Source organism: Tetrao urogallus, assembly GCF_951394365.1.
Source record: "Tetrao urogallus genome assembly, chromosome: 10".
Classification (NCBI taxonomy): domain Eukaryota; kingdom Metazoa; phylum Chordata; class Aves; order Galliformes; family Phasianidae; genus Tetrao; species Tetrao urogallus.
The window spans coordinates 16,192,721-16,212,596 of NC_136823.1; the positions used below are offsets into that span (position 1 = coordinate 16,192,721).

General features: G+C 43.6%; 1 protein-coding gene across 4 annotated transcripts in view; it reads right to left on the reverse strand.

The window, feature by feature from the left end:
- FOXP1 (forkhead box P1) overlaps positions 1-19,876 on the reverse strand; it is a gene marked incomplete at both ends in the record, with an annotated part of 144,140 nt that overhangs the window by 53,286 nt on the left and 70,978 nt on the right. The window contains 4 exons of one of the 4 annotated variants that reach the window (XM_079540504.1): positions 2,302-2,506; positions 8,500-8,659; positions 13,964-14,053; positions 15,127-15,264. In XM_079540504.1, the coding sequence (XP_079396630.1) occupies positions 2,302-2,506; positions 8,500-8,659; positions 13,964-14,053; positions 15,127-15,264 (593 nt within the window). Of the gene's footprint in view, positions 1-2,301; positions 2,507-8,499; positions 8,660-13,963; positions 14,054-15,126; positions 15,265-19,876 lie in introns of those variants that run through there. The other 3 variants (XM_079540507.1, XM_079540505.1, XM_079540506.1) reach the window with 3 other exon arrangements.

The following is a 19,876-nucleotide window of genomic DNA, read 5'->3' on the forward strand; positions in this document are numbered from 1 at the left end:
GGAATCAGCACACATTTGCTTGCAAGCCTAGCCAAGCCACGCTCCCACCAGATCCACGGTTATTTCCAGCCTTAATCTCTGCAATCAGAAGGCAACCAAAGCTCTGCCTGGGCCTACGCTCCCTTTTGTAACCGAGCTAAAACTTCACCTCCTGAGGGCTTGCAACACTGCAATGCACCTGCGCTTCTCTCCCTGCACACTTGCCACCTCAAATGCCTTGCCTGTACACAAAATACCCCTTCAGAAAGAAACACATCCAAACCACAAGGTGTTTCCCCTGCGTCATAAGAAAAGCAGGCAGGCACCACGAGGCCTGATGAGACTGCAACACAACCCTTAAGTGCATCAGGAGGCATTCTTTTGCCTGGAGTCTCCTGCTCTACTTATGGATAAAGACTAATTCAATCACTGCAGCAAATGGCGCAAACCCTCAGTGTACCAAACAGAGGCAAGATAAAGCGAAGTCTGTAGCCCTCTTACTCATATTCCTAAATATACCTATTTTTTACTTTGATATTGAAGAGAACTCAACAGAAATGTAAGTAAAGTATAATGACAAGCCTTAACAATGCAGCTATCAATTCAACAACAGAAGATCTTAAGTCTTCTAACCTCATTCAGTCTCAAACAATACTGTGGCATGTTTATGCATTCCTAGCTCATTTAGTTGGAACTTCGCTAATAAAAACATATGTATCTCCCTGTTTGTAGATCCCAATTCCCTCCAGGCCACAATTACACAACAGCACTCAAACATATGGATATTCAGTTCTGCATGATAGTGTATATGAGAAATTTTTTACTTCAGAGTAGATTCATGCATTTCCTCTGCATTTCAAACTACACAGCAATGGTGTTTGTTTCCTCAGCTAGACTGTCATTAGCAGACAACACATGCATCCATCCACTGCAAGAACATCCACTTCACTGCATGGGATTTTTCTTTACAAACTAGGACAAACACAGGTTAAAAATCTATTGGAGTCATAAAACCATCTTGTTCAGCTCTGCATGCGGTAGGAAGGGAACTTCATTGTTTAATAAACATCAATTGGTTTTTAGCATCGCATGTCAGTCTCCACCAAAATCACATTTTGACACTTGCATGCACTATAAATGTATGCACCAACATTCTGCCACACGTCCTTGCAACGGATAGAAAAAGATGCCTTGCACACACAGCACTTCTGAACGCCGTGTGTGTTCTTCTTTAAAACCTATCTATTCCCAACAGCACTATTTTCTTAATATTAGAAAGATATAAGAGGTATTTATACAGCTTCCCTATCAATCCACTTTCAGGCCACCAGAAATATAAACTCTATGGCTTAAAAATTCCATTATCCTCTTTCTAATGAAAGAAAGGAGGATGGAAAGACAAAGCCATCAGTTTCCATAAAACCCAGCTTTCACTAGTGCCTGATGTAACGTTTCTAGATGGGTGAAGGGACTCTGCTGAATGCAAAGAAGCCCAGTGAGGATGCTCACATGATCCCCGAGACCCTTCTCCTCCAACGCAGCGCCGGCGTCGCTGCTGCCTGCAGCCCTGCTGCCCAGGCCCGTCTATCTCACCGCAAGCAAAAGTTACGTTGTTAGACACGCCTCAGTGAAATCTGGGGGTGTAAAGAAACAAACCTGCAATAAAGCATCCTCGGGAATAAAGCGGAGCCCGCGCTGAGAAGCACGTCAACAGACAACCCCTGATTTAAGCCATTTCTTCTAACAATGCAAGACTAGCACGTATAAATTAACTCACACTTCTAAAAGCCAAACAACACCAGTTAGCTAATTTTATCAGCACTTACAAAATGCACTTTGTTTTAGGAAAACCTAGTGAACTCAAGTCCAAGCTGCTTTGCGAAAGCAAGTAAATACAGAGAAGAAAGGTAAATGTCTTAAATGAGCTGGGCACTGAAATTTGGCAGAGAAGCGGATGACGTGTGGCACAACAGCCTGTAGTGACCAACTAATTTCTTCTCACCTCCCATCTGCAAACCCAAAGCACATCAAGAGTAACACCACCAGTGATGCAAAAAAGCAGCTACTCTTTTCACACTTCCCCCCACTTCTCCAATGCTCTTTTAATTAGCTAATTGTGCCCACATTGATCCAATTAACACGCCACAAAGACCTGAACAAAAGGAGCATACTCTGCCCAGCCGAGACTCCGTTCAACCACACCAAAATCAGACGCGGAGGACAAAATTGAGGCCAAGGCGGTTGGCCACTGTTCCCAACAACTCTGCCCTGATCTCGGGCACGACGAGACGCGAGGATGGATGGAACTCTGCTGGCACCTACCTCTCCCGTTTAGGAGTGTGAACCGATAGCTGTCCGTTGGTTGACGCGTGTGGGTTTATTATTAAGGAGGTCTTAGACGGTGCGGATGAGGAGACGCAGGTGGTGGACAGGTCGAGGCTGCTGTGGTTGTTGCTGGCTGCCTCCTCGGCTGTGTGCGAGCTTGTCACTTCCTTCCAGAGCTGCTGCAGTTCTGTTGGAATCATGCCTGAAACAAACAAATTGGATAATTAAATCAATTAACAGCTAATTCGGCCGTCTTCAAACAGTAATTAAATCAAAGAGTCAGTAAACAAAGCCTAGTGTTAGTTTTGTGTGTGTGTGTTTGCACGCATGTAATTTTTTTTATTAACTGAAGGCTAATCCTGAACACTGCACATCTCCTGCTGTGTTTTGTGGGGTGCTACCTGCAACGCCTTTCCAAGGCAAAATCTGGGGCTCGGGGAAGGAGACCCACACCACACAACACCCCCATCAGCAGCTGGGTGATTGTTATATTCTGTCCTTTTTGGAGCACAGGGCCCAGTCTCCACTCAGGCAGAAATCCCCAAGATCAAACCAAGGGCGGCCGAGGGCTGCTCCTCATGTCAGCTTGTTTTCTATTGTTTTAAGGAAAGTAAATACTGTCTAACCTGTTTTTAAAAGGAAGGGAGATCTGAGGGAAAAAAAACCCTCAGCTTTATTATTATGACAACAGGAACCACAATATGACTAATTTTGTGCTTAAGTTTTAAATGATGACAAATAGCTTTGTTATTAAATACAGTTTTTATTAATCACTTTTAGACATAAATTATGAATTCATATTGTCTTCCTGAAATGCTTTTCAAATTTTAACAGTCAAATTGATTATACTATGATTATTTCATTAACACACCTATCTTTCTCATTAATTTTGGTTTCTCGAACTGCTCACTTAATTGATGGATGTGTCTACTGAAAAACTGTATAACTTTCTATACAAGTAACACTATTATTACTGTCATTTCTTAGATCAGTGCTAATGAGCCATTCAAAAGTAAAACGAAAACATAAAATAAGCTTCAAGAAATACATAAAAAAATTGTTTTCTATTGTGCCAAAATGGACACCAGGCTTGGGACACGCGTGTAGCTTTCAGCAGACAGGGCGAGCGAGAACTTTGCCAACTCCAGTGGGCATAAAGTGGAGCCTGGAGCACAGGGACACACACGTCAGCATGGCATGGGCTCCCCCTGAGATCACGGGTTTGGATAAAGCTTACGTTTGTGACACGATCAGACAAGTCAGGTTCTCAAAGCGAAGACTATTTCAGTGCTCTTTCAGAAGGCTTTGGAAAAAAATGAGCAGCAGAGACGCATCACTTAAATATGCAGACCAAAAGAAATGATAAAAGTCTGCATGTTTTTAAAGAGGTCTCTCATCAGCGTGCGCCGAGATGGTTTGGCTGACTGCTCCTTGTTGGGGCAAACTGTGGCACTGGAGCTATCCTGAGGAAATCTGCCATTTTCTGAGTGTACGGCAGCAGCTCCAATAGCCACACATCTCACCAAACCTAAGGAACTGAAATAGGAGGGAAAAAAAAAAAAAAAAAGGCAGTATGCATTATATTCATTTGAAACACATAATAAAAAATGCCAAGGTCTAAATTTAATTTATTTTTGTCATTTAGAATACAATGGATAGATAATCATCTCAACGTGATCAGCCAAACATCTTTACTTTGCTAAACTGTTAAAGATTTTAATTATGCTAGCTTTGGAGAGCACTGGTCTAATGAGGCGATAGACTCCAGAGAATCTAAGTGGTTAAGAACTGTGAAATGAGTCTGATAGGATTTTTTTATATTCACCGTGGATCGTTTGCATATCAAAGAGGAGTAAATTATTGCACGACAGACCAATAACCTTCCCCGCCTTTCTGAGAGTAGCATTAACAAAAACAGTTGGTCTCCAGTAACGGTTCACTACAAAAAAATGCTAAAATCCTTAAATATCTGCAATTAATATATATTATAAAAGAGGCTTCAATTTATACATTAAGTGATCAGATATTCTTAGGACACATCCGCTTCTCCAAAGCCACGTCATTTTCCTTTCATAAGAACCAAACGCCAATTACATTTTGATGGATTCTGTCCCAAATGAGCATTTAGTTATTAGACGTATTCAATTATTACTTGTCCCCTGAAATTAAACCTCCGAGCAAATTAAACAAAGAGAAAGGTCAGTACACAAGCCTATGTCCTGTTTTGCTCTATCTGGGCTATTATTTTCAAACACCTTGCAAAGTGACAGTGTGGGATGTATTTTTAGCTAACATGCTTGACAGGACTGTCTGCGCACTAACAATTACCTGCGAGCGCGGCTGACCCTTACACCACTGTTTACTCAACTGAAACAATAGTGAATAGACTTGTCTGTTGATGATAACATATTGATATGAGACCGTATGAGTCGACACCTATTTTTATTTTCGAGAATAAGCAAATAAGGCGGTCATTCTTTGCCTTTTTCCCCACCCCCCACGCACCCCCTCTCTCGGGTCTGTGGGTGAGTCTTTTATTAATTGAGGGAGTAGCACTTCTCTCTTTTCTCCACCTCTGCTTCTCCTTTCCCCTTTCCCTTCCCTCCCAGTCACTACTGGATCGACTCAAGCTTCATCTCCAGGACAAGCCTGCAAGTTATACAGCACTCAAAATACAAACATCTAATATTCATAGCTCTCTGTAGAGCCTGGGAAAGTCAAGGGGTTTGTTCTGACTTCCTATGCAAGTGTAACTCCTATTAGCAATGATGAGAACTGCATATATTGAAGGAGAAATAGAAAACAACCCATTTGGGCAGAAAAAAATGATAGATACAGTAAGATGGATTACAGCTTGGATGATGTTAGAGAAGAGTTAGGTGTGACGTCAAACTCGCCTCTCACAACGCATCGTTCAGACCTGAATGCACCACTGGTATCACTCGATTAATTAAAAAATAAGAAGTAATTTTTAAAAAGCTTCCTTCCTCTTTCCTCAAACTTCTGAGAAGCATTCCTAACCAGCTTGTTGGACTTGGCAGCTGAAAGGTATGCTCAGTACTCATCCAGCAAAATGGTTAAATGGAATAATAGAACAAGTGGTAAAAGCAAGTAGAACAGATCCAACAAAACACACACAATACATGACAAAATTTACCATTAAACAGTTTCACTTCAATAGCAAGAACTAAATTTTATGTCAGATTCCCAGAACTGCACTGCAGTTACCCGAGATCACTCCTGCTTGTGCCTCAACTCGGTTCCTACCGGTGCCAGGATGCAGACCTGGAACTGCTGGATCCATGGGAGCAATCAGCCCTGGGATGTCTCAGTCCTATTATTTTCACTTGCTTGTGATCTGAGGTGCGATTTGCAGTTTCATTTTGCAGATACTGAAGATTGAGCTCTCGCAGCTCAGAGCACTGTTGAAATGCGGTTTGTTTTTAAATTGCTACTATGCAGAGATGTAAAATCTAGATTACAGGTGTGTCTAAACACAGAACAGCAAAAATCACACAAATATAACATTAAAGAATGTGCTATTTTGTGTAAGACAATAGGCAAGAACACCAACTAAAATGCAGCTATGAACGATGTATTAGTTCTAAAAACAGAACAAAAATCACTTATGAAGTAGCATTCTCTCTTAACATTTATTCCTATTACAGATACTTAGGAATAAAAAGCAAGATGCTCTTAACTAAATTCATAGCTACATTAACTAGAGGGTGGATTTTCCTTTTTATATGCACGCTTGCAGTATCTGTCTTACTCTTGCCCACTGTTCTGAAAACAGAAAAGGATGGTATATATTTTTTAAATACGAAGTGTCCATTACCAATTATTTTAAACTATAGCCCTGGCTCCTCGTTGCATTTTTCAGGACAACCAGTCCCCTTCATTATGAAAGAAAATGTAGGCACAGGTTTAAAAAATGTATGTTGTGGGGACAGTTGACAGATTACTGCTCACGGAACTCAATTTCCCAACCCCAGGTATCACCAGCTCAAAGACAAACAGAGTTGCTCAACCTCTTTGTGTCCTTGTACCTCCATACCCAGGTGACCATGTTCAAGCAAGCAGAAAGTTGATTTAAACCTCGTAATGACATCAGTTTTAAGCCATCGTCTCTCTGATAAAAAAGAATCGTGCTGGATTGCAAGCTGCCTGAATCCTCCAGTTCCTCCCCAGCCAGCGCCGCACCCCACAGCTCACCTCCCTGCACAGAGCAGCCCTCCCAGCCCTCCTGTTTGTGTTTGTGTTGTTCTGGTACCCGTTGGCTATAAACAGGCTTCTTCCCAACACGGTGAGGACTAATAGTGGCACTTGGCTGCTAACCGTATCAATCAATGCCACGACTGCTGAATTACCTACTGGTGTCTCCGATGTGTTACTGCACAGATTACACTTCATGCATCACCACATTCATTTCTTTCACATTACACATGAGCGTGTCTTGTCACTGCCCAATTGCCCTCCTTTGGACAGCTTAACTGATGTACCACACAATGAACCCTACTGAGCAAACTTAATAGTATAGGAGCTGTGGGAAAAATTAGAAAGGTTGAAGCTGGACTCCAGTGGGCGTGTGGGAACAGCTTGTGGTGTTTCCAACAATAAATCCAAAGCGTAATTAATGCGTGTTACAACATTCTGCACACATAAGTGGCACTTGTCTACCTGCCCATTTTCCCAAACTCATCTCAGCACACTGATGGTGACTGACAAACCCCTGTCCCAGGCCAGAAGCTGCTGCTGCCACAACCCGCCTGCCTGCGTGTCAGGAGTGCACAGCTAGGAGCACACCAGGGGGCTGAGTCTGGGAGTGTGGGCGTCCCATGACAGGGTTAGGGGGCTCCAACGCTTTGTGGGTCATGCAAAAAACAAAAAATAAGCCTCAGTAAACCACACCAGCCACCTGGCAGAGCAGCTTTCTCTCCCTCTATCCATGTCAGTTAACATTTACCAGCCATCTTGCTCTCCTTTTCGCAGCTCTAATACACATAAAAAAGGAGGGCGAAGAACAGAAGCAATTTCACCCCCAACCCCATTTAACCAAACAGAGCTGAATGTAAATACATTATATGGTTTAGCAACCAGTAGCAGCCTTAAGGCTGCTTTGAAGAGCCCAAATCATTTCAAGCTGAGCTGACTCCAGTTGTTGAGGTGGGTGTTGAAATTTATTATGGGGCAAAGGGAAGGAAAAGGCACAGCTATTCAGAAATATCTGCATCTTGGCTGAAAGACCTGGTCCTCCCTGAGCCATGCCAACTCTGAGCCACCAGCTTCAGTGACAACAGACAGAGCTCAAGCATGTCTGTTAAAATGCCCCAGAGCTCGCAGAGAAACTGAGTTGGAATATAAATAAATAAATAAATATAGCCATGGAGAAAAAAAGAAAGAATAAAAAAAATCCAGGTTGTAATTACTGTCAGAAGTATTGTGATTTGAGTAGCTATTGCTTTCAATGTATCAATATCTTAAAAAAAATAGGGATTTCAGCAAATCGGTGACTTCTTGCATAGCACAGGACTGAATAAAGACGTAGGAGGATCTAATTGTCAGTAACACCAGTATAAGAACATTTAAATTAGATGGAGTCAATCCCAATTTGCCTCTGTGTGGAGGGAAGAACGAAGCTATGATCTACACAGGCAGTGAAAGGAAGGACACATAAACATGCACAAAGAGGAGACACTGTCACATTCCCCTTCCAGCTGCACAACAGGGCAATCCCATTTCCACACTCAGCAGCATGTGGTCAGCACTGTTTCGTGCCCAGCTCTGCACCAGCCATGAAGTCAGAGAGAGCCAAGACAGCACTTCACAAAAAAGTGAAGGGAAAGCTGCTCTCGAGCTATCCTAAGCCATGAACCCAGCACCAAAATTTTATTAGGAAGCCTCCTGTGGAGGATTTTGAGTCCAGAATAGTACAACCAGCAGCTTCACGTTCACCAGGACATAGCTGCGCAAAATGAATCCAAACTAAACCGCCTGCCTCCTGCTAACAAGCATGGCCCGCACTTTCAGCGCTGCCCTTCTCGAGAATACCTTTACAATGCCCACTCTGCCAGTCAGGATTTTTCTTTGTTTCTTATTTTACGAGCCTATGAGATCACTCTCTGGCTTACTGAGTGACAATTTGGTGTGCACATGCTATCTGCTTTCTAAGCAGCTCCCCAACCCCTCACCTACCTTGTGCAAGGGGCTGCAAAGGCAGAGTAGGCTGGCCAGGCTGGATTGTTAGCAGCCCTTGACGCTGCAAAGTCAGGAGGTGCTGCTGTTGCAACTGCTGCATCTGTAAGAGTTGCTGCTGAAACGCCAACTGCTGCGTAGCCACCTGCTGTTGCTGGGGCTGGAAAAGAAAAAAAAAATAAATGCACGTTTGTCAACAAAGAGAAAAGCATTAACAGGGATCCTTGGCTAAACACACAGCAACTACTGATCATAGTCACTTGTACTGAGAAATGACAGTGAGCTCACCACCCACTACCAAGACTTGCTTAAGAGCTGGTGCTACCAATAGGGCAGCAGTCAATTTCTAATCTCCCCTACAAACCCAATTAAAAACACACGCAGTGCTTCTTCGTCCACACGACTGAGCTTCACCCCAGAAGCGGCTGCCTTTCGGTGTCAGATAAAGCAAAATTCTGCTGGCAGCTGCTAAAATCACGGGCAATTCTTCAAAGCAAAGAACAAATGCAATGCAAGAGCCACTCCACGTAACCACATCACATTTGGACGTCACCGACAACAGCCCTGTACCCTGCTCTGTTTGCTCATGCAAGGGTCATCTCAGTGATTAAGGCAACACGACTGGCTACATTCATGCTATCCTATACTTACTCTCTCTTATCCATCCATCAAGCAACAATACCATTACGTTCAGAATTATTCCTTGCTGTATTTAAGGCTGCTACTTCTGTGCTTTGAAATTTTTAATTATTTTCGCTATAAAGAAGTCAGAGCTGCTTTACTCCACAGGGACACGAACCTTGAACCTTCGAGGTGTAGAAGAACATGTTGCTTTTCTCACTACTGTACCCAGAAAAGCTTTTAACTACTCTGTTTATCACTTCTGACATAAATAAATGAGAAAAAATCAGACCTTTGAAGAAGAAAAACTTCATCTAATATTGTTAATTAGCCATGACAAACGATGAAATAACATTGTAAATCTTTCATAGAAACAGCCACTAGATTTTAATTACACACATTCATAATTTAGCAAACAACATCTTACTTGAATGTGAGTGTTTAATATGTACAGTACTCCAGGCTTCTGAGTCCTTAATTTTGTGCAGTTAAGCAAGCCTCTAGGTTTTGCTTCTGTGCTCATCTCGTGTTTTATTTGCTTTGTTCTTAAAATCCATGAAAGGCTTTGCGTTTTGATAAATATCTTTTTATTTATTGTACAATGACAGGAGGAAAACTTTTGTTGTGTAAAACATCAATACATCATGCCAGTGTTTAGCAGTTCCTTGTGCTAGCCAAAAAAAATTAATGTAGATTTCCTTAGTAATTATCTGAGTGATAGAAAGATAATACAGAGCAGTAGTACAATAAATAGAAGGAAATTATCTAATATCCCTAATCTGCTAGGAATCATATCAAGGTGGAGGTCTTATACACATTATGGCTAACAATTACGGAAAGAAAATTAACTCTTGCAAAACTCCACACTTTCTCAAATAAACCCTGGCCACACCGAGAGCGCTTTGCTGCCCTTCCCCGCTATCGCAGCAGAGGATCGCTGGCCCCGTTCCCTGCTGGTGTCAAGCAGGAAACATCCACCCGGGTCAGAGGAGCGGGGCTGACGGCCACCAGCCAGGGGCCGGGGCCCCACCTTCTGCCAAGGCACTGCAGCTCCGGCCTGCCAGGCTGAACGTGACACAGCCACAGCACTGCCAGTTGCTTTTGAAATGAAACATCGCTGGGCAAAGCGAAGGGCAACAGCAACTATTTTTATTAAATTCCTATTGCTTTTTTTGTACTTTCAACACCCCATCGATCTTTGTACTACAACAAACTGCATGCCTACAACTGTACTGACAGGCAAGTTAATTTTTCTTCTATCCAGAGAAAATCTATAACTTTGAGAACAGTTAAACAAACAAGAGTTTAGCTATACTGGAACTCGGAGTTTCCATTTCTCTGCCACAGCTTGCTCAGACAGATCCAGCTGTTGCAACAGCACTGGATGAATGTGAGCTGCAGCAACGGTCGTACTGCAGTTAGAGCAGTGTTTGCCTCCAGAGATGCTCGTACTCCAAATATACACAGAATCATAGAATCTTCGGAGCAGGAAGGCACCTTTAATTAATACATAGTCTGTGTGTGTGTGTGTGTGTGTGTGTGTGTATGTGAGTGGTATTTGTTTTTTGTGGAACAAAATAAATTACAGTAGTCTGTATTTTACCTATTTGCCATCTGAGTGCAAAATTGGCATCAAAAAAGAAAGACCATAAAAACGACTTTATATAAATGGAGTGATGCCTGCGGTTGTCTTCTCAGCCATCCCAAGAAAAGCTCCTGAACGCGCCCTACTTTGAAAAGCCAGGATATAAAAGTATACAAGGCCCATTGTCCAAGAAAGAATTTAAAAGCAACACGCGTTGCCAAACTGCGCTCCCCACCCAGTTACCAAACACAGGATACAAGTCAGTTTGTTTACTTCTCACAATTGAATGCATACAAAAAAGGTCTCAGTGCAGTCCTGTTGTCAGGTCAGTAGTCAGTGTTAAAATGCTGAAATAGCCTGATAAAACTCGCATTTTTGGTCCCCTCCCTGAAGCTGCTGTCAAAGGTCTGTTTTCCTTTCTTCGGTCCCTCCCTACAGCCTAACATAAACTGTCGCAACCGCTGGAGGAACACGGCCGTGCCCAGGAGCCGTCCCGCACGGCCGGGCCTGGAGGCAGCGCTGCGGCCATGAGCCCCCCGTGTTGGGCCCTCTCCAGCGTGGGGCTGTGGGCACAGGGTGTGCATGCCTCCTCTTGGGATGGGGCAGCAGCAGCAGCCGTGCGTGCCGTGATACAGAATGACGTAGATGGGTAAAGCTGCTCCATCTGTCAGCGCACAAAGCCGCACCGTGTCTGCACTGCGGCCACCAGGCCACACGATGCACTGTGGGACCCACCGTCATTCGTGTTAAAAAAAAAAGAAAAAAAGAGAAAAAAAAAAAAAAGATCATCACTCGCATGCTAATTCAGCCAAAATAACCTCCTCCATGCAGGAAAAATGGGGCCAAGCAAGCCTGGTCTGGAAACGGGCCCCTGTTGAAACCCTCAGCAAAAAAAAAAAAAAAAAAAGAGCCTAGAAAAAGCTGGAGAGACTCAGGCTCCTTGTTCTGCTCCCCACTATCACGTTAAATTGCTCTTCTTAGAACAGGAAGGAGTCTTTTCTTATTGTTACTTTCGATAGTGTAATATCAGAAGTGCGACGGCAGTAAACCAGTGTGTTAGATATTGAAATGCCATCACATTGTCTAACTTGCCTTCTCGTCTTTTTTAACACAAAGTATTTTTCTTCAAGCTCCAAGCCCTCATCTTTGTGTCTGAGATGCTCTCCTGTCTGACAACAGCAATTTAGAAGAGTTAACTTTTATCGTTCATTCTGCTGTGTAACTTTCCCCTTCAAATTTCTTTATCTGCCCTCTGAGCTCATCTGAACTTTCATGTTCTCCCAGCATGCAGGCTTGCATTCAAAACTATGTCTAATAGACCAAATAAGAGGTTAATAAGAAGTGGCAACAGAAAGAAAAAATACAATCCCTGGTAACTGATAAGAATGACAGTGGCAGCCCTTTATTGTTTGTCTTCAAATATAGAGTTAAAGATCTTTAAAAAACTAAATTTTGACGCCTTTGAAAAGAAAGAAGCACAAAATAACAACAGGGGGTTATTGCCTGCCAGCCACAGGGGAGAAGCTCCATAATTCTTATTCTCCCTTTTGAAGGCTGTTAGAAATCTGATTCAAAAAAGCAACAGCAGAAGGAGAAAGCCTCTTGAGGCTATCGCCATTTCCTGTGATCATGCATAATGCGTTTCAAAAGTGGGTTTTTACCAATTCTGTTGATCAATTGCACCTCCTTCATATTCCCTCTTTTTTCTGCTGTGTTTACATCTGATGTGACTCAATGACAAGCGCTGTCTGAGACTGTGAAACAGACCTGTCATGTTGATTTATGGGCGCATCAAACCACGACTTGTCCAAACTGAAGCTCGCAGTTCATTAATTAGAGAGTTGTGACTTTGAAGTCAGCTTTCAGACTGTGGTTTTTAACATTTGGCTTAATTTATATGCTCTTGAATGTGGATCTCTAAGGAAAAAACTGAAATTCCCTTCTTGTCTTTGAACTTCTTTTGACCGCACAATAATCATTTCTTTGTCCAGAGTGATGCCTGCATCCCAGAGTCATTAACGCGCATTGAACTGCCACTGATGAGTAAGCCCTACTGAATTAGAAAAACAGCCAGCAAAACAAAGCTGAGAGCATTCTGCACAGTGATATCTCACAATTACATGCCTTCCCTCCCTGTGCCATTTCCATTTTAATTACTGTTAGTCCTTTAGATTTACATTTTAGACACTTTTTAATCTGTTCCCTTTTTATTATAGAGGCGCCCGTAAGCACGCTATGGCTAAGGTTGTGTCAGCGTTTTCATTATAAACCCCCTGTTTTCAGGGGTTTATAACTCAGCTGGAAAAATTCGCTCCGGGTTGCAACTTGGCACAGGTGGCACGATCCACCAAAATTTGGGAGGGCCAGAAACTGGCACGCGCTTCGAGCACCGTGATCAGCAAGGTAACCACTGCTGCTATCGGCGGGCATCGCACAGCATCTCGTGCCAGCGGGCAGCTTTCTAGGACCTACACTGGTCAGTGGTGATGTCAGGTGGAAGTCTCAAACTCCTTGGGACTACAGATACCAGTGTGGTACCTTCACGTGTTATTATAGCAAATCTGAAATTTAGCACACCAACATCAACGAAGTGAGACACTCAGAAAGGACCAGTGTGCTCTCCACACACGCAGAAAACCGCCTTCGCCATCCTGTTCCCAGCACAGACCATGGTGGCATCTGTGCAAGGTCTCGAGACATTGTGCATCACAACGTGCTGCAGTTCCCAGGCACAACACACTGCAATGAGATGGCATTCCTGTCCTACCTCGGTATTTCAGCTCTGGTTGCTCACAACAAACGCTGCCCGAGCATGGTACCTTCTGCTGAGCCCATGCTGCAAGGAGCCTGCAGCCAGAACCTCTCTGGCTGAAAACTGCAAGTTCAAACTCAAAATCTCATAGAACTGTCTGCCTGGAGAGAACAGGCCCAGAGCTAGGCCTGCTTCTTTGCCCCCTCCCCTCTACAACATAACTAACTTCCAAAAGCACTCTCCCAAGATACAAGTCCAGATGCTTGCTCCAGTACTCATACTGAACATCAAGGCGTGTTCCCCAGCTATAAAATATGTGGCAGCAAGCAAATGGAAAGCACAGGAAAATACAGGCGAAAACAGGACAATAACTCTAAATCTGAAAGCTGAGACCCGATTGAGTCAGTTCAGTTGTGCCATCATTTATAAGATGAATGACAGCTTAATAGCCTCTAGACAGTCCCCTGGGATCTGTGGTTTGAAAGTAAAATGGGTATTGTCTGTACCTCTTTAGGCTGTTTTCCAGCATGTTGTTGCTGTAAAAGTTGAAGCTGCAACTGTTCCTGTTGTTTCTTATAAAACTCTTGAAGCTGCTGCTACAAAGAAAAGGAAAGATGGTAAGTAACAAAGTGGAGAGCCAATTCAGTGTCCCTTTTGGTGTAACACACAAACTGTGATTTGAAAAATAGCATCCTTTTATCTGTAATGGTCTGACCTTTAGTTTGAAACTCGACAATAAATTCAGTGCACACTGACTATTCTTGGCATTATCGTTTGAAAAGTAATCTCCAAAATGAACTGATGAAAAACATACCATTTTCTACACAAACTAATTAAAATAAGGCAAGGAATGACCTTTGATTGTAACAACAAAGCCAAAATGCCCTTGCTGAGAGAGCCTGGCGAATCTCTGTTGTGAAACACACATGCTTTCTAAATGATAGGGTTTGACTATATTAAGTGTTGTTCAATACATGCACAGACATTCTGGGAAACACTCTCCTCCTCCCTGCTTCAGCCACACACCGCACACGCTGCACTGTGGGACGAAGGCAGAGGGGAGGGGACACACAAGTGCAGTCTGGTGGGTGCTCTTACCAGCCTGACTCATGAGCCCGTGCCGACGTGAACCCCGCAGTAACGCAGGGACAGCACACAACTTCCAGCTGAGAAAGGGCCATGCATGAATGCAGGACACTCAGAAACACCAATGCACCGTGCAGCGCACGTTGGCTGAAATCAAACGGACTAAGGCTTGCAAACCTCTTCACTTTCGCTGTCCCTGTTTCAACGGCCCTTTACGGCCCCACGTGGACGTAGCAAGGACTAAAATTGGAAATATTACCCTACTACTTCATTTATTCCAATTAATCAGGGCACGCCGTACTTTCGGAGGGATGCAGGCAAAATCAACAGGGACATCTGCTGAAGTCCTGACACTTAAATATGCAGCTGTATTATTTAGCTGATCTTGGAAACGCTCCTAGCACTGCTCCCTGGATTGGTTTCCAGTAGCTATTTCTAGAACTAAAAACAAAAGAGCAGTCGGTTCATCTCAGAGCGTGGCTGCCCTGCAGTACAGACCCTGAGACGTGGGCAGCCGTCATCGCCAGAAGGCAGCACAAACCAAAGCCCCCCACCCAACAGGGGCTGCACAGACAACAATTACCTGTTGAAGCATGAGTGCCTGCTGCTGCTGGAGCAGGACTTGGAGTTGCTGGGGAGTTAGCACTTGTTGCTGGAGGATCTGCTGCATTTGCTGGGGAGTGATCACTTGAGGTGTCATCATAGCCACCGACACGGGAACCTGCAGGGGACACAGAATGGTGGTCAGGGAGCATCACAGCAGGAGGCACAACCTGCCCTGAGCACAGAGGGACCCGCGCTTCCCCAGCCACCCAGCTTCCTCTCTGCAGAGCATTATGACAATGGGAATTCTTTAGACAGCAAGACAGCAAAACCTGTTAAGATTTATTTATTTTCACAGGGAACTGTCAGCTCAGAGCATTCCCTCCCAGAAAGTCCCTCCCTGCCGTACAGAAATTCAAGAGCCGAGTATCCTGTGCTGATGGGATCTAGGCCCTATTACGACAGGTTTTTAAGAAAATTGAAGGAAGGCTCAGTGATGTGAATAACAGCACTACACTCCTATGCAATTTTAACAGAAAGGCCCTACTGCGATGTCTTTACCATTCCATATTCACCCAGCATACAGATGTCTTCAATTCTTTCATATTATGTGAGATACCATTAAAAGCCGCTTTCCATGACATTTCAGTGACAAACAGCTACAGTGATGAACTTGATAGCATTTCATATTTGCAACTGTTAACACGTTTCTGCACGGGCATCTTTGCAAGGAACCTGTACACTGTATCTGAAAGGATGATGTCTTGTTCAGATAAAACACTGACATTAAAATGACAGGCTGTCTTGGCCAAGGTTACACAAATTGTATTCAAGCGGATACCTAATGACAATGCTATGAATTCTGCAAGCTTTCTAGAATGTAATTTAGCTATTCAAAATAATCACTGCACTTGTGTTTAATTTGCAGACTACATGAGAACCATTTTGTCAGTCCTAGTAATGCAAGAAGACTATTTCCCCAGAAACCCACCCCTCTATCCTCCACCCCAAAAAAGGGAAAGAAAAGGAAGAAAAAAAAACAATAGAAGAAAAGACAAAACCCTGTGAGTTTTAACAGTAATATTTAAGCACCTTACTTTTCTATAGTTTCAGATCAAATATGTGACAGCACAAAACTAAAAGCAGTAAAGGATATACTTTGTTAAAAAGGATCTCCTGTCATCTCATGGATTACAATAAAAGGTAATAACATGTTTAGCACTTTTTCTGTGCACCACTTTTTAAAAAATCAGCAGACAATAGCTGATCTGAAGATAAAAGAGCTTAAAAAAAAGTCTTCCTGGGTACTAGTAAGCAAGGGAGAAATGCAGTATTAATTTTATGTAACATAATGTCTTAATATGCAGTTTATCTTGACTTTTTCACATGATTTGTCCTGTCATTTGCATAGCAAGCTCTCATTCCTAATTTCACAGTCATTATGCACTGATGTCCTGATTTCTCAGCATCACTAATTTTGATGAACTAAAAACGGTTCCTGAAGGTCAGACTTATGTACAGCACACATCGCCCTGTGTTGTTGTGTACATGTCATGCGCCGGGGCCAGACCCTGCCTACAGAACGTGCTGCAGACACATCCAGCAAACTGACATCCCATTAACGCGGCGCGGAGCGAATCCCCTGCGCCCCAGCACGGACCGGGTGCTGCCCACACTGCAGCAGGCAGGTGTGAAGGTTGAGAAACAGACAGCGAAGGATGGAAGGTGTCATCATAGCCAGAGTCCCTCTAAGACTGCAGCCCTGGGAGAACCACCAACCTGGCAGTGCGGTACCACCGCCCCGAGCTGTGACGGCACCGACCTACTGGAACAGGGAATCCCATCAATTCACAGGATCTTAATCCCTACGCTGTTAAGAACTTTTCTGGGAGTAGAAAATTATTTCATTAAGTGCTGTAGTCACTATCTTAGCCCCGAAGCCTGACTCACCTTCATTATTCCCATCCCCAGAGAAGTTTACTTTACCCTGGGGTTTGTACTACCTTACATTGAAGTCGGACTGAGCAAACAGAAAAGGAAGCATGTTTAAGTACGTTTTCTGTGCCATTCTTGGAAGATATACAACACAAATACTCCTTGGTCAGATTTATGACGACAAGCAGGGATACAGACAGGAATAGGGTGGGGTGCTGTAAACCCTACGTGCGGGTGATTAATACGCAGGGCCGCATTCTGCCAGCAGCTACGCGCAGACAACTCCCATTCACTTCCACTGCTCCTTTGCACATTTATCTCAGGACACATCTCAGGATTCGGCCCTGCCTTTGAACGGCGGCCACGTACCTTCCGGTGAAGAATCTCCCAGCTGCTCACGCTCTGCTCAAACAGCAGCACTTAACCAGGGAGGGAAGCAACGTGTCTGTGTGTATACAAACACTCACAAACGTGTGAATAAACAAGGCCCACCTAGCAATACAGGTCTGCGTTGCTCTGCTCGACCTCGTTCTACCGGCTGAAACCACATCTGCACACCCCGCCTGTGGCTCCAAGAAGGTCCAGCCTCCCATTTGTCAGAGCAGGCAGCAGCTGCGCTTCCCCTGAACTCCGGCTCATGGTGGAAGCCATCCTACAGAGCAAGGAAATTCAAACAACCCAGAAACAGCCGTGTTAAAAACGACACGCGCCCCAGACAAGCGTGGGCACACGTACTGTTGGAGGCCTTTAAATAGTTAAGAATTATGGCCTATATATCCACTCTCTTAACTCCCAACGTCCAACTTTTTCATGTAGCTAGTCCCTAGTAATACTGGGAATCAAAGGGCATGCAGCTCCAGCAATAGGCTATTATAGCCCACACTTTATTACCCATTACTACCGAGGTCATTAGCGGTAAGAGTGATTGTACCGGTCTTAACCTATTGATCATTGTAACTACTATCATTTAATCCCGTGTTGAATGTCTGGAAAGCTGCTAAAGGCACACCAGAGAGAGTGCTTTAGCGATGAGAAATATAGCCAAAGCTTGGAAATTACACTTTGATTCATAAAATCTAGCCAGTGGTTTAAATCAATAGTATTTAAAACAGTCATGTAAGTTCTTAACTACAGCTCTCTAATATTTATGGGTCCCTTTTTGAGTGTATTCAGTCAAAACTAAGCTTTATTTTAGATACTGCGCAATATACTTTGCATTACGTTAGATAAAAAATATTTATTTCTGATATTTTGTCTGATAGTAAACGAAACCTAAACTGAAGGCTATAAATTAATTGTAGATTTCTATCTCTCAGATGTCAACTTAAATGTGTTGCCAAAAAAAATTACAAACCAACTTTGAAAATGGCTTAACTGTTTAAGTACATGAAAATGAGTGTGTTTTATGAGTTAACAATGAATCACAGAAGGCAGTTTATGAAGAACTAAAATAATTCTGTCTTACTGCCTTCAGGGAGTTGAAGTTCAAATTAAAGTACTGGCAGATGTATTTAAAGAATGCTAACTTAGCATGCAGGACAGAAATCAATCTTTCCTCCCCCCCCCAGTTGTTTATTTCTGTTTTCTACATGAAACACGATTGTTGTTATTGATATGATTAATGAACCACTTTTGGTATTGTTGACTGATAACAATGGGGTGTGGTAGATACCCAGCTGCATGTAAACCTGGCAGCAAAGGTAAAAATACAGCTGCAAGTCAGTTTTGGGAGCTGTGCTAGTACAGACCTGCTGACATGCTAATAGCAGCAACGGCAAAAAACGTCTTTAATACTCAAAATTGTTTTCAGCCACTCTGTGTCTCCCAGGTCCCTCTGCCATTGCTCCACACCTCTCAAGCCTGCCTGTTCTCTCCTCTCCCCACCCCGAGCTCTGCTTGCACGGCTTGGGGAACCTTGCACAACTTGGGCCAAGCTCGCCTTTAACTTCACCACAGACTACAGCTGGGATGCATTTGTCACCGCCGCGCACTGCTCAGACAAGTGTCACGGGGATGGAAATGATTTAGACCTACTCAATCATCTACATTCCCCCATTTTCTCTGATATTAATATAATTAAATACTAGCCAAATAATTTCAAGGAGCTCAATCTTATACAGAGTGCAGAAAAAAAAAAAAAAAAGCATGCCATTTTCAAACAACGTGCCTTCGTTGCTGGGTGCGCCGGTGGCCTTGTCAGCTGCTAGCAGGCACGCATGGAAGCTGGGGAGCATCTCCTCAATTCATAGAGAACAGCTCTGCCAGAAAATCCCCTTCTCCTGCGCTGTGTGCTCGCACTTGAATTCAGGAAGTCCTCAGAGCAGGCACCTTGCATTTCCAAACGGCAATTCTTCAGTTAAAGATTTTGTGGCAGAAGTGACACGGAGCAGAACACAGCCCAACACCGAGCGAGTGCCTGAGTCGCAGTTAAAGGTGTCGGACTGCCAGAAAAATAGACACGGCGAGGCAAACCCAAACAATTCCCTCGGCTGCTTTATTAGAAAGCTATTACGTGTGAGACTTCTTGCAATTTAAAAAAAATTCCTGACTGAAAGAATGTAAAATAGCTGCACTCGTGTCACAGCAGAAGAGAAAGCACAGCCGTGCTGGCAGAGGGAAAAGCTCGGTGCCACAAAGCAGAGCCCAGCAGCGCAGTGCTGAGCACAGGACCCTAAAGCCTCTGTGACATGAGACGTCAGCCTGCAAATAACAGCCAAAAAACGCTGCCGATGGAACTGTGCAGGCAGAAGCTGCCATTCTGGTTCACGATGCAAAACGGAATCTGACTTTTAGACTCGGTTATTCTGCCGTGATACTGCACAACACATTAGGACAGGTAACGTTTATTATATTAA